At 38.8% G+C, this 16,266-nt stretch overlaps 1 protein-coding gene across 1 annotated transcript in view; it reads right to left on the reverse strand.

Annotated features, from left to right (window-relative positions):
- afg1lb (AFG1 like ATPase b) overlaps positions 1-16,266 on the reverse strand; it is a 36,857-nt gene that overhangs the window by 19,522 nt on the left and 1,069 nt on the right. The window contains exons 2-6 of the mRNA XM_048207003.1: positions 14,277-14,611; positions 13,025-13,076; positions 12,786-12,887; positions 10,783-10,910; positions 7,872-7,971 (exon numbers count right to left, since the gene is read on the reverse strand). Of these exons, the coding sequence (XP_048062960.1) occupies positions 7,872-7,971; positions 10,783-10,910; positions 12,786-12,887; positions 13,025-13,076; positions 14,277-14,611 (717 nt within the window). The remainder of the gene's footprint in view (positions 1-7,871; positions 7,972-10,782; positions 10,911-12,785; positions 12,888-13,024; positions 13,077-14,276; positions 14,612-16,266) is intronic.

A 16,266-nucleotide genomic window follows, 5' to 3' on the forward strand; every position in this document is an offset into this window, starting at 1 on the left:
TGACTTTGTCAATTTGATACGCGATACCACTGATTCAAAACAAAAGATTCGTAAAGCTTCGAAGCTTCATGAAGCAGTGTTTTGAAATCGTCCATCACTAGATATTGTTGAAAAGTCCTTATTTTGGGGGGTTTTATTGGCGCAAAAAAAGTATTCTCGTCACTTCATAACATTAAGGTTGAACCACTGTACTCACATGAACTGTTTTAAATGTGTCTTTAGTAGCTTTCTGGGCATCTGAAAGAGTCAATTTTGCAACTTATTTTTTAATAAAAAGATGGGGCCTCAGCAAACTTCCAAGGCAAAGTAAAGATGACTTCAAATAATGTAAAGTAAGACAAAACAAGCATTAAAATAAACTATAAATACAACTAAAACTCAATATATTTCTTATTTTATTTTCCCACCCCTGTTTCTAGAAGCACACCAACACATTTTCTAACTCTTCCTAATCAAACACACCTGAATCAACTTATCATCTCAAGACTCCAAGTCCAGAAACAGAGAGGTCAGATCAGGGAGACATCCAAAGTGTGCACTGTTGGTGTGACTCCAGAAACAGGGTTGTGAAACACTTGTCTAGAAAAACCTGCATATATGAGGTAGCCTTATTTTAAAAGAGCTATTTTTAAACCTGGAAAATGCGTGCCACATGATACAAAAAAAATTCCAAAATGCATTTGTATGCATTTTATGTATATACATTTTTTCTATTTACGCCAAGCTCTAAATTATTCTATCAGGTAGAAATTGTGAGACAAAAATGTTTTTATCATTAATCCTTTTTCAGAAAGTCATGAACAACTGGAAAAGTCATGGGGTCTTCAAATATCGGAGGGCCTTGGACTCAAAAAGGTTGAGAAACACTGCTTTAAAGGCGAATCTGAAGTCACTATTATTTCCAGACACTTTAAATATTGTTTAAACATAATATTAATGTTTCTAATCAAACTTTTCCCAGGTTATACTGTGCAAAAGTCTTAGGCCACCACCAGCTTTGTTGTTTTAGTGCTGTTTTAATGCCCATCCATATTTATTTTTCAGTCTCTTTATTACGATACAAACAGAAAATACCCAAAATGTAAAAAAAAAAAGGTTAGTATTTAGCCTATAATAGATTTTTTTTCTGTTTTTTTAATACTGCATACAAATTTACTGTATTTTCTGGTTATGAGACTGAGAAATCATTATATATTGTCATTATATCATTGCTAAAACAACATCTAATGGTGGCCTAAAACTTTTGCACAGTACTTGTGGCAAATAGTTTACAGGAGCATCTGGACGTGTTTGTTTTTAACACGTCCTGATGCTTCGGAACAAATTCTCCATTCTTTTGGCAGTTTATTTACCCATATCCCAGTGCGTAACTAAGGTCATTTAAAGATTTAGGAACTGAAGTGCACCCTCTTTCACATTTGTCTATCCATTTCCCTCACTTTACCTGAAGAAACGGTTCTGGGTGATGGCGAACATCAAGTTCAAACACGCAAAGCCTCTTTAGCGGCTCTTCAGCCTAGCATTTTATATCAATAAACGAGCAATCTCTCTTGGTGCCATCTCTCTCCCTCCCATCTTTCATGTGTACCAGTCTATCCATTAGTCACCTAATTAAAATGGAATAAGATGGCTATTAAGTTTTAGCGTAAGCTTTGTTCTCAGTGGCTGGTTAATGTTAGGAGAGGGTCTCTTTATGTAACTGCCGCTTACCGTTTTGTACTCTGCACACAAGGCCACTTCATACAACGAGACATTAGCAGCGCTCCAAGACAGAGACGGAGAAGAGAAAGGCAGAAGGACTGTCTTATCACTCTCGCTCTCCAGTTTAATGTAACATCACAGCAATTGCAAAAAAACGGCATCTATTGAATCAACAATGAGGCAGAGGAAGAAAAGAGTGGGAACGGCGGAGAGAGATAAAAGAGTAACTGCTCACGTTCAAGCGGGTATCAAATAAAGTTGCCTCGTTTTATGATGAACGGCATATAGGCGAGAAATCTTTGATGCCGGTGAGGTTGATGTATGATTTAAAGGGATAGTTCACCCAAACATGTCGCCCACATATCATTCTAAACCTGCATGACTTTTTTTTTCTCTCTATGAAACACAAAAGGAGATATTTAGAAGAATGTTCAAGCTGCTTTTTCCCCCGGAACAGCTTTGGTCACCATTCACTTTCATTGTATGGAAAACAACAGCTTGGACTTTCTTCTAGATAACTGCCCTTGTGTTCCACAGAAGAAAGAAAGTCAGAAGAAAGAAAGGGTGAATAAATTCATTTTTGGGTGAATTATTCCTCAAGCTACACCAAAATGCACACAGAAAATAAATGGTTTACTGAAGACCGAAGGGTTAAAAGTTCAGATGGATGCAGTCATCATCACTGTGTTTGAGCCCTAAATAACACTCCTCAGATTAGTTTAACGTAATCCACCACAGGGAAGCAGCCAGTGACAGGTGTTTGAGTGTATGCGAGGGAGGAAGAGAGCAATAAAAAAGCAAAAAAGGAGTGAAGAGACTTTACGCAGATTATCAATAGACCTCAAACATCATGGCATCAAAATACATAGATTAACCAAGGAGTGACTAAAAGGGGAGGTGAACTTTAGAAAAGAGTAAAAAGGAAGAAACATGAGACTGACACACGAGACGGTGCAGAACTGGATTAGAACACGAGACGGATGTGTAGTTTAGGAACATGTTTTACTTTCAGGCCACACAAAGACTGAGGAGAGTGAGAAAGGTACGGCGGTCTATTGTTGAGAAGTTGGTAGAGAACAATACAAGGTGAAAAAGTACAAGAGTCATGTGCGCTGTGTAGGTGACAGGTCAGTATCAGAAAACACACACTTAACCCTGGAAATTGGAGGAGGAAATGAAAGGAATAAACTACTTTGATTTCTCTTAGATTTAAATGCGTTTGCAGAAATTATGTTGAATTACAAAAAATGTTAATCTAAATAAATTTATACTACACAACAGTTCAAAAGTTTAGGGTCAGTATTTTTAATGTTCTTTTAAAGTCTCTTAGGCCCCGTTTACACTAGTGTGTTTTCATTTTAAAATGCATGTTTTGCTATGGCTACACCTACGGTGGCCCAGTAGTGCACAACACAACGAAATTAAAAAAGCAAACATAAGTTCACAACACAACGGAATAAAGCCACAACACAACGCAATAAAGCCACAACACAACGGAATAAAGTCACACAACACAACGGAATAAAGCCACACAACACAATGGAATAAAGCCACAACACAATGCAATAAAGCCACAACACAACGCAATAAAGCCACAACACAACGGAATAAAGCCACAACACAACGGAATAAAGCCACAACACAACGAAATCAAGCCACAACACAACGAAATCAAGCCACAACACAACGGAATAAAGCCACAACACAACGAAATCAAGCCAAAACACAACGAAATCAAGCCACAACACAACGGAATAAAGTCACACAACACAACGGAATAAAGCCACAACACAACGGAATAAAGCCACAACACAACGAAATCAAGCCACAACACAACGAAATAAAGCCACAACACAACGGAATAAAGCCACAACACAACGAAATCAAGCCAAAACACAACGAAATCAAGCCACAACACAACGGAATAAAGTCACACAACACAACGGAATAAAGCCACAACACAACGGAATAAAGCCACAACACAACGAAATCAAGCCACAACACAACGAAATCAAGCCACAACACAACGGAATAAAGCCACAACACAACGAAATCAAGCCACAACACAACGGAATAAAGCCACAACACAACGAAATCAAGCTACAACACAACGGAATAAAGCCACAACACAACGAAATCAAGCCACAACACAACGAAATCAAGCCACAACACAACGGAATAAAGCCACAACACAACGAAATCAAGCCACAACACAACGGAATAAAGCCACAACACAACGGAATAAAGCCACAACACAACGAAATCAAGCCAAAACACAACGAAATCAAGCCACAACACAACGGAATAAAGCCACAACACAACAGAATAAAGCCACAACACAAAGAAATCAAGCCACAACACAACGGAATAAAGCCACAACACAGCGAAATAAAGCCACAACACAGCGAAATAAAGCCACAACACAACGAAATCAAGCTACAACACAACGCAATAAAGCCACAACACAACGCAATAAAGCCATAACACAATGAAATAAAGCCACAACACAACAAAAAAAAGCCACAACACAACGGAATAAAGCCAAAACACAACGGAAATGCTCCCGACCACTAGGGGGCTCTCAGAGATCGGTATTGTTAGTATTCCTAGTAGTCGGCAGTGATATGAATACCACGATTAGTTTCAACAGTATATAACCACTGTATATCGACATGAAATATTAATTCAAAATCACTTGAGTGCACAATAGCTTCATATTTATACCTGTGAATGATTTAACGCGCTACCACGGCGAATGATGAAGGGAACATCTAACAATTCCATCAAGTGGTTAAAACGTATAATTTGTATTCATTACAATGACTTTGTTTAACATTTAAAAACAGACATGTTCAAATTCCAAAGCTTGTTACTTCCTGTTGGTAAGACTGACAAGCTTTGTAATTTGAACATGTCCGTTTTTAAATGTTAAAAGTAATTTTAATGAATACAAATTATACATTTTAACCACTTGGTGGAATTGTTAGACGTTCCCTTCATCATTCGCCGTGGTAGAGCGTCAAATCATTCACAGGTATAAATATGAAGCTATTGTGCACTCAGGTGATTTTGAATTAATATTTCATGTCGATATACAACGTTTACATACTTAAAACTAATCATGGTATTGATATCTTTGTAAGACTGTCGACTTTATAGAACATTGGCAAGGAATACTAATATTACCGAGCTCTGAGAGTCCCCAAGTGGTCGGGAGCATTTCCGTTGTGTTGTGACTTTATTCTGTTGTGTTGTGGCTTTATTTCGTTGTGTTGTGACTTGATTTCATTGTGTTGTGGCTTTATTCCGTTGTGTTGTGGCTTTATTCCGTTGTGTTGTGGCTTTATTTCGTTGTGTTGTGACTTTATTCCGTTGTGTTGTGGCTTTATTCCGTTGTGTTGTGGCTTTATTCCGTTGTGTTGTGGCTTTATTTCGTTGTGTTGTGACTTTATTCCGTTGTGTTGTGGCTTTATTCCGTTGTGTTGTGACTTTATTCCGTTGTGTTGTGGCTTTATTCCGTTGTGTTGTGGCTTTATTCCGTTGTGTTGTGGCTTTATTTCGTTGTGTTGTGACTTTATTCCGTTGTGTTGTGGCTTTATTCCGTTGTGTTGTGGCTTTATTTCGTTGTGTTGTGACTTTATTCCGTTGTGTTGTGGCTTTATTCCGTTGTGTTGTGGCTTGATTTCGTTGTGTTGTGGCTCTATTCCGTTGTGTTGTGGCTTGATTTCGTTGTGTTGTGGCTTTATTCCGTTGTGTTGTGACTTTATTCCGTTGTGTTGTGGCTTTATTCCGTTGTGTTGTGGCTTTATTCCGTTGTGTTGTGGCTTGATTTCGTTGTGTTGTGGCTTTATTCCTTTGTGTTGTGGCTTTATTCCATTGTGTTGTGGCTTTATTCCGTTGTGTTGTGGCTTGATTTCGTTGTGTTGTGGCTTTATTCCGTTGTGTTGTGGCTTTATTCCGTTGTGTTTTGGCTTTATTCCGTTGTGTTGTGGCTTTATTCCGTTGTGTTGTGGCTTGATTTCATTGTGTTGTGGCTTTATTCCATTGTGATGTGGTTTGTTTCCGTTATGTTGTGGCTTTATTACGTTGTGTTGTGAACTTATGTTTGCTTTTTTAATTTCGTTGTGTTGTGCACTACTGGGCCACCGTATACACCTGTCGTTTACACTACATTTTCGAATCTCGAAAACTGAGACTTTTGAAAACGCTGCAGACCCCATTTTAGTTTGAAAACACCAGGGCTGCGTTTCAGTATAAACTGAGACTTTTGAAAACGATGGCATGGCTGCCCATGTTCGCTCTGCATATCCTTGACGACCGTATAAACAATAACATGGGGACGCCAGCTCAGACGAGGATAGTTTTCAGTTTAAAAATGCTGTTTTAAAACAAAAATGCACTAGTGTAAACAGGGCCTTATACTCACCAATTTAAAGGCACAATATATAGGATTTTTAGTAGTGTTTTAGTGTTTTAAATAATTTATTTAAATGTAAATTTCATTTTAAAAAGTGAAAAGTTGAAAATTATGAAGTAGTGACAGGCACATTTTCAATAAATACATTTTTTTTTATTTCTCAGGTTAAATTACATTTGATTGTAATTGCAGATGTTCAACATGGAACCGGACATTTGAACCCCACTTTATGTTAGTTACTAGGGGTGTGACGAGATCTCGTGTCACGAGATCTCGCGAGACTAAAATGTGATAGACATATATTTATATATAATCTATTTTTAATCTCTATATTAAAAATGTATAATTCAGATTTTGATCTCCATATCCATTTACATATATTATATATATCTTCCAAGGGGTTTTTTCCCTCCTAGGACTTTTTTCCCAGTGTTAGCACGCTGGGTTTTTCTCCTAGGGGTTTTTTTCCACCCCTGGGAGTCACCTGACATTGGCTTAATGTAGCACCATCTTGTATATGTTACATATTACCACGCTTGCTTGTACAGCTTATTTTTAACCACTTCTCTTTTTTCTGTGCTTCTAATATGTAAAGCTGCTTTGAAACAATTACCAATTGTAAAAAGCGCTATATAAATAAATTTGACTTGACTTGACGAGATTTCTCGTCGAGGCGAAAAGTAGTCTCGTGATGTTGCCATGACAGAGCGTTAGGATGATTAGGAAAGAATATGCCACCGCTACGTTTACATTACGCCTCCACACTGTCGTTTTGCTTTGTATTTAAATAAAAAATATTTAATTCAGTTGGATAACAGTCGCCGCCGTTCCATATTTACAGAGTATGCGCGATCACGAAAGTGAAAGTAAACGCGAGCGCGCATTCTAACGCGACTTCAATACCCCGCATTTTGAAAGCGGCTCCCTGATGAATATAAATATCTCTCAATATGAAAGCTATTTTAGGCTGGGCAGTGTAGTTGTAACCATCTATTAGCTCTGTATCAAAGAAATATTTGGTCTTATTTGCACTTTGAATATTGAGTGTGATTATTGTAAAGTGTTACCATAAAAATGAATAACAGTTTTCTCTTAATCTTATTAAGCACAAACAATAAGGTTTCATTTGTTAACATTAGTTAATGCACTGTGAATTGTCATGAACTAACAATGAATGACTATTTTTATTAACTAACATAAACAAAGATTAATAAATACTGTAGCACATATATTGCTCATTGTTAGTTGATGGTGGTTAATACATTAATGTTAATAAATGAGACCTTATTGTAAAGTGTTACCATTTTTATTCATACTGTTTTTATTTCTATGATCAGTTTGTGGAAAGGAGTTCAGTTAGGAGGTCAAAAGTTGTAGAAGCTCATAAATCATGTAGCCTACAGTAAGGTCTGAAGAGACTGAAATCATACAGAAGAGAAGTCAGTCAGTTGAGTAAGTGGCAAAACCTTTTACAGTGCTTGAGTATTGTTGTCTTTTACTGCATATGATAATTCATACTCAGAAAGTAGAACTAAAATGATATTCATTACAATTAGTTAAAACATTTCAAATACACCTGCAGAATATTTTTTTTCTAGTCATGTATTTTGCCATTGAGGATTTCTTAAAAATAGTGTGTAAAAATCTTGTCTCGTCTCGTGAACTCAATCTCGAGTCTCGTCTCGTGAGATACCCATCTCGTCACACCCCTATTAGTTACATAAACTTTTTCGACATTATCCAGATATCTTACCTTCAGGTGGTCGGTTTGAGGTTGCCACAACTACGACTCCACACTTAAACAAGCCCTCAAATAACTGTTTCAGAATCATAGCATCCGCTATATCCACCACCTGAAAAAAAAAAGATTATTAATCATTGAACTTTGAGGAAAAATGTATTTTGACAGCACATAATCTGATTAAGCAATTTCCTTTTCCCTGCTAATGTAAAATACAGCATACCATCAGTTCAGTTCACAGGAATCAGTCAAATTCACCTGCATTTTATGGCCAGAATTCATTGTATGAAGTAAAACAGCCAAACTGTGTATTAAATGAATACGTATTAATACAGAAAATAGGGTCGGTTTTCATTTTATGTTGACTTTAAACCAGCCTATATGTGCTGTTGTTTCCATTCTGTCCTCTAGGCAGAACCGTCAGACACTATAGGAGCAAGTGCAGGTGTATCAGCTGAAGATGAGCGAGGCGCAACTCTCTCCCCTCTGCCCTTCCGCTGCCTTGAGCTAATTACCACAATTGTGCGCATACATGTGTACTTTTGCGTGTACATGCGAATGAATGAGCAAAAACCAGGTGTCGTTACATTTTAAAACCGAAGCCTCGGCCAAGGTCCTTTGACATCACCCTCCCCAACACTCACACACAGATGCAGGACAGACACAAAGCCACTCCACCTGACTGTAAAATGGCCACACAGAGCCGCGGCTTTCTGCTGGAGACAAGGACAAGTGGCCAAAGCGCTGAAAAAGGTAAATAATTGAATACATAAATAAATAAATAAACAGCGTTTCGAGGTAAAATCAGTGGCACAATGACAGCCAGATGGCCACACAGAAACAAATACATACACGCACACGCACACACACACACACACACACACATGCGGTCCCTTTGTGCTCTTGAGGGCCTGGCATGGCTGTCCCTGAATCTCAGAAGCGAGAGGATGAGTGGTTCTTTCATTATTATCATTTTCATCATCATCATTCATTATTATCATTTAAACGTTGCCTTTTTCACAGCAGCGAGCTGTTGCCTCACACACATCTACAGCAACACAGGGGCTGCTGACCCTCCCCTGACAAAAGGAGCCCTTTAGTCAATAACACACAATGAGATCGACCAATATCCGCTCTCATCTTCTCCCATGTTTCTGCTACTTTTTCAGGGCTGAAATGCATTTAGTCAAAAGCAAAATTTCTCCTCGCTTTGCATTAATACTTTATTAGCATTTGCATATCTGGCAGCGAGGAGCTAAATTTGAGGCCGGGGATGTTTTTGTCATGTAGAAGATCTCCTCTTTTACTGAGCTCTACTATTCTTAGAAGGACACACTTATGACTGCCATACCCCCAGCATATGTTGTTTTTCTTATATTGAAGTGTTTCCCTTTTTTGCATATTAAACCTTCGGCCTCATCAAACTCAATTAGCATCTTCTATAGCGGCCTTACGTGCGGCAAGGTGGAGGGCGTGCGCGTGTGTTGTCGGAAGGGTGGTCTGTTACAAAGACGAGGTGCTACGGCATAAATTGGATCACATTTCCTTTAACCGTCCTCTTCTCTTCATTTCAAAGGAGTCATTTAATTATGACCTTTTCATCCGTCCTGTATTTGTTTTTTGTTTGTCGCGCAGGCACCGTGACACTCATGTGCGCGCGTGTATACACACACACACACACACACACACACACTTTTAGTCTCAGGGTATTGATTGCCAGGTTGAGTGCAAGAAAGCCCTCTGTGTGGCGTTGTTGTGGACGACAGCGAAAACAACAGTGCGGATATTCAAATGAGCATCCAATTATGCCAGCAAAGAGTCACTTTTGTGTGGCGCACACGGGTGCCAAATTGCACTCTTTTGATCTTAAACCTTTACTTACACAACTCCGTCGATGAGTAATTTCACCCCGGCGACTGACAGGGGTCTGAGACAATACCTCAAGCGGTTTCTGCTTGCTCTTCCTCTTTCTATATCTCTCTTGGGCCTTCTCTCAATACCTTGCATTCATTAAGGGAGTGGAGAGGGACAAAAGGGGAAGGCTACAAATTACTGATAATGATGCCGGACTAATGAAGAGAATGGAGAAATTTCATTAGCATTTAAGAGGCATGGATGCATGCGACCCGCCATAGTCGCTCTCCATTACCCCTCACTCAAGGAAGCAAGAGGGGCTGACTGAAACTCGATGCTTCATTTGCATGCTTAAGTGGCGGTGGCTCCTGATTGGTAAGGGGCTGTCAGCTCCTCATCTATGCATCATAAACAAAATGTGTGTGCTTTCCATATTGCCGCTAGCGACGACTGGCAAGCAGATTGATGGTGAGCTTCTAGGCAATAATGAGATCCAAAACTAAATAAATAAATGAAAGTGATCAGCATTTCAATTTAAAAGGCATTAATAAAAAGAGCAGCCATTCATCCTTAGGCAGTGAGAGAATGAGCAATGGGACAAAAATAATTATTACAGAATCAGAAATAGGCTGATGGGTTTAAATCTGCAAAAATATACCTCTGACATTTAATTTGCAACAAAAAAAATACTGTTTTCTGTTCATTTCTAGCTTTTTTTTCTCATCTCAATTATCTGTGGACCCAACATGTGTTTTCAGGTTTGTGTGAAAGTGTCTGACTCCACTAGATGGCTCCAAAATGAACAAGATTTATTTTTTTGTTTATTTTTAAATGAACAAGGCTTCTATCTATGAAGTGCTGGTCAGATGAACTTCATCATCATGAACATACCATCAGCATGCTGATTCTTCCTTACAGCTGTATATTTGGGATTTGGCTCACATTATTCCCCTCACCCATGCACAAACATACACAACACACAGTGAATGTGCATTAAATTGCAGCTTAGAAATCTTTAAACAATTTTACAAACTCTTCAACCTCTCAATTTCCCTACTCTTGCCCTCACCTGAAACTCATCAAAGCATATGAGACAGGTTTCCTCTGCGATCTCCATGGCAACCGGAAAGATGGGGTCATACATTGTCATTTTACCTATCCGTCGCTTTGGCAGGCTCAGTTTCAGTTTGTGGATCCCTGAATGGAATGCACAAATTAAAATCAATACGAATAATGGTAAATCCTCTCAAAACTTGAATGAAAACAGATTTTGATCTCAGAGGAAAAGCAACAAACTATTCTACTTTATGCTGTTATTTTCCTTAATTGCTATTCATGCATGAAAACAAGTGTATATTAGTTAGCTACTTATACAAATAATAGTACTAGTTATTGCTTAATAAGGAAAGAGGTAAATATACTACTGTTTAAAATTTTGGGGTCAGTATTTTTTAAATTCTACCTCAGAACGGTGACGGACACGTGAGCACCATGACGCATGCGTGTGATACTGACGCAGGAGCCGGTCAATAATGAGTCGGCGTTCGGACATAAACACGGAAGCTCTGCAATGTGTCTTCAACGTAAAACGCGTAGGAGAATGACAGGGTAGAGAAGAAATGGTTGGAAAAATTGTGTTTTGTTTTTGCACACAAAATGTATTCTCGTCACTTCGTAAAATTAAGGTTGAACCACTGCAGTCATGTTGACTATTTTAACGATGTCTTTACAACTTTTCTGGTCCTTGAATGTGGTAATTACATGTGAGATTAAAAAAAAACCCTCTTGGATTTCATCAAAAATATCTTAATTTGATCCAAAGATGAACAAAGGTCTTACAGGTTTGGAACAATATGAGAGTGAGTAATTAATGACAGAGTTTTCATTTTTGGGTGAACTAACCCTTTAACACTTATTTAGCAAAGATACATTAAAGGTCCCGTTCTTTGTGATCCCATGTTTCAAACTTTAGTTAGTGTGTAATGTTGTTGTTAGAGTATAAATAAAATCTGTAAAATTTTAAAGCTCAAAGTTCAATGCCAAGCGAGATATTTTATTTAACATCGCCTACATCGAACGGCCAGTTTGGACTACATCCCTCTACTTCCTTCTTTAATGACGTCACTAAAACAGTTTTTTGACTAACCTCCGCCCACAGGAATACACAAGAGTTGCGTTTGTAGAGTGTGTTTGTCGCCATGTCGTCGAAACGCTGTTATTTTCATCCCGCAGTCCAATCAACGGGTCTGATTCCGGCTCAAATTGATAGGGTAAAATTAAAGACATGTTTACAATAACACTGAGCGCGTGCATCTCCACGTTATGGTAAGAGGCGTGACCTTTCCGGGCAAGGAGCGCTAAGAGCTGTCGAATCACAACACAGGAACCGCTGGCACAATCAGAACTCGTTACGTATTTCTGAAGGAGGGACTTCATAGAACAAGGAAGTCATCAGCCCGTTTTTATGACAGTGGAAACAGCGGTATACAGATAAGTAAATTATGTGAAAAATACTGTGTTTTTTTACACGCGAAACATGAACACATGTTATATTGCACACTATAAACACAATCAAAGCTTCAAAAAACCACGAAAAACGGGACCTTTAAATTGATAAAAAAAAATTTAAGATATTTATATTGTTACAAGATTTCCATTTCAAATAAATGTTCTTTTGAACTTACTATTCAACAAGGAATATTGAAAATAATATTAATCAAAACAACTGTTTTTAACTTTGATAATAATAAGAAATGTTCCTTGAGCACCAAATCAGCATATTAGAATGATTTCTGAAGGATCATGTGACACTGAAGACTGGAGTAATGATGCTGAAAATTCAGCTTTGCCATCAAAGGAGTAAATTTTAGCATTTATAAAAATAGAACAGTTATTTTAAAATGTAATAGAATTTCACAATATTACTTTTACTGTATCAAGTAAATGCAGCCTGGTTGAGCACAAAAAAAATCTTACCGACCCCAAACTTTTGAATGGTAGCGCATATGACAACAGTCCCATGTTTGAGAACCTTTCACGTACCCACACATTTGAAAATTAGTTAGAACTTACTTCTATGTACATCTAACATGAATCCATTGAAATGAACCCTCATTTTTCTTCTGTTTTCCACAGATGAGTAAAAAAGGTTCATCAGCATGGTTTTTCCAGTTCCTGTTGATTATAAAACAGAAAACAGAATAATCATGATTGGCCTATCCAATGTAAAGGAGTCCATCCAAACTCAATATATGCATGTTTAAAATGACAAATCATTTTGTTGTCTTGGCTAAAAATGAACTCAAACTTACCAACATCACCATGAATATAGTAACCGTGGGGGGGATGTGGCTTTGGGGACTCCTGTAAAATAATAATAATCTTCTTCAATGCTGTAAAAAGCTTGTTTGCTTAATTCAGCACATTTAAGCCAACATAGCTTACATCATAAAACAAATGCATATCATAAAAACATCTCGAGGTCTGCTTTTGTCACACACTGTAACAAAAAAAGAAATTTTCAAATAACCCGTGGCAATTTAAATGATTAAGAGTCCGCTTGACTCAAAGTTTCCAAACAATATCTGCACTGCATTCAACTTTCAGAGTACAAAGCGTTTGATGAGCCAGCCCAGAACTGTCTGTGGCAGCAGACAACTGATTATTCAGGAAAGACAGCGAGCCGACATCCTCATCCCCGAATTCACCTCATCCTCACTGATTTTTACGGGGGGCGAATGCTGTTTGAGCAGTGAGGCGAAGCGTTCTTGGATGACAGCGTGTGACTTCTCACTGACTTCCAGAACTCTGTAGCTCGTTATTGTGGCTGGTGGCAGCGGTCCAGTCACGGTAGAGTGGACAAACACAGTGAAGACACTGAGCGAGAGAGGACACAGGCCTTGTCAGGGACGGGTCCACAAGGTGGAGTCATGCTCTACACTTCCACAGAACGCAGCCAAGGGGAAAAAGTTCACATGCCAACACTCTTAGGTAGAAAGGCTCTGTTTTCCACTCTCTTTACCTCAACAAATGAACTGTTGTTTGCTCTGGTAATGCTTTAGATAAACAATGACTTGGGATTAGATTTCCAATTTTTGGGGGAAATAATAACTTTGCTCAGTATAATAAGTGATTAACTTATTAAGAATGAATTTATTCATCCCTTGCATGTGCATTTGCCCTTATTTGCCCTAAATAACCAAGGCTAGAGCACATCTCTGTACATGTTTGTGTTTATTTCCCCACATTAAAAGCGGAGCTGGGAATCTTTTTCCCAGACAATGGCGACCCCTCATTACTGAAAAGAGGGATAGGTGGGGTGTCCTGACTCAGTAGGGGGCTGTGCTGTGATCCAGCAAATGCTTGGTCTGGTCTTTCCTCCCACTCTCCACCCCCACAAACACAAACAGGCTGAAGCTGCTTTGACCTACAAATAACAGGCCAACAGCAAATTAGGCAATGGCACGGTGCAAGTGTTGGGGTCTGACTGAAGGTTGGACTGCTTTTTCTTCACTGTAAACATTGACAGAATGCACTGCTCAGTTTGGCACACACAAACCATACCTCCTGTGTGTCATTTACATCTCTGTCTTCTTTTTCATTTGACATATTTTCTTCAGGACTGCAACGTTTTATTCTACTTTCCCTCGATGTTACTTTATTCTCCAGCTCTGAGGTGGGTTGACTCTGTGAACAGTCTTTAGGTCGAGGGATAGGGATGTTGGTATAGTCTGTCATCACTCTGTTTAACTGTTCTAGTTGAAGAAGTGCAGCTCTCTGCTGAGTGTCCTCTCGCAGCGAACCGGAGCGGACAAGGCTGTCATAGTGGCTGACGAGTCCGACACGGGCAGCCCAAGGTGCTGATGTAGAGGTTTGTCTGGCAGATAATGTTGAACACCCTTGAGAAAGAAAAATATGAGAGTTGTTCAACATGTATTTGACTTGTATCTAGTAAGGAATTTTTACAGCGCTTATAACACTTAATAATTCATTAATAATTCACATCAAGTTAAATAAGATGAATGTTGTATTGCTCTTTCCACGAAAAAATTAATAACATACAGTACAGGTTTGGAGCAATTTGAGTATGCGTAAATTATGTCCGAATTTTTATTTTTTGGTGAACACATCACTGAAGTGTCAGCTAGATTGTGTCAATGAGACCATCCCCTGCGAAGGCCTCATCGACACAACAGCCAGTGGCACAGATCATCAACAAACCCGTCTCCATAGCGGTGTGATGAATCTGATCTTCAACCAGATTGAACTGGATCAAATATTTTGAATGTTCCAATCCAGTCTGACTTCTGACCTGTAATGCTGCCTGAATCATAATCATGCACTGTTCGTTTGTTGGCCAGAGGAGTACTAGCCCCCAGACTGAGCCTGGTTTCTGGATCTTTTTCTCCATTTTGTCACCTGTTGGAGTTTGGGTTCCTTGTCACTGTCGCCTCTGGCTTGCTTAGTTGGGGACACCTAATATTCAACGATATTACTGATATGCCTGCATTGACACCATTGTATGCGGACTGAACTGAGCTGACATCACTGTTTTCTCCAGAGCTGCTGTATAGATAAATGAACTAAATTAATAACTAAAGATTTCTACAGTGGAAGTGAATCAATACTGAACTTACTTAAGCTGGACAATGAAACTATTTTCTTCTAGAGCTGCTATACAGCCATTTCCCATTATCAGTGTAAAGCTGCTTTGAAACAATCTGCACTATATAAATAAAGGGGACTTGACTTGATTTGAACTATCTATATCAGGCAAATAAAATACATACACTGCCCTCCAAAAGTTTGGAAACACCCCTGGCAAAGTGAGGTTTTGGACAATATCAGCATAAATCCTTATGATTTTTTGGCGCAAATACATTAAAGTAACTTGACATTATCATTGAAGGCCAGAAATAATAATTTTCATTTTGATTAATGGCAATATATACATGTCAAAGTCAGACATGCCCCTTTGCCAGCTGCCTGGTTACTGGTTTAAACTTGGCCCAGGTTTGTAAAAGATTTTTGGGTCAGCACACCTTAAAGGTGCTAAAGAGGATGTTTTGTTTTATACATTTTTGCATTTTGTTTTATACATTACTTGAAACTGTCTTTACTAACTGATAAAAGACTATTTATTAGGTCCACTGAAATGAATAATATTAATATACATCATCTGTGCATGAGGTAGGGCCTTAAAAACATCAGCCAATCGTTGACGCGATCATCGCGTAAACTATTGGCCCTCTGACTTGTCAATCACTGCCGTGACGTTCCTTGTGCGAGACGAGCGTGGCTGCGCGCTCCAGTAACTTTCCACACTCTACAGGCACCGCATGCAATGTTTTTGTCAGGAGACAGGAGTAACAACTGCAGATTATGAGTTACCTGCGGTGAGTCTGACATAATGAATCCACTAACACGACACAGCGAATGCCGGTGGTAAACACTCGTGTTCCAATACTCGTGCATGAGTTTTGGGAGGCGTTCCCTAGAAATGAGCTGTGAAGGAGGGGGGTTGTTCTTACGCATGCGCTCATTTCAAAAACTC

The sequence above is a fragment of the Megalobrama amblycephala genome, linkage group LG11 (assembly GCF_018812025.1).
Source record: "Megalobrama amblycephala isolate DHTTF-2021 linkage group LG11, ASM1881202v1, whole genome shotgun sequence".
NCBI lineage: Eukaryota > Metazoa > Chordata > Actinopteri > Cypriniformes > Xenocyprididae > Megalobrama > Megalobrama amblycephala.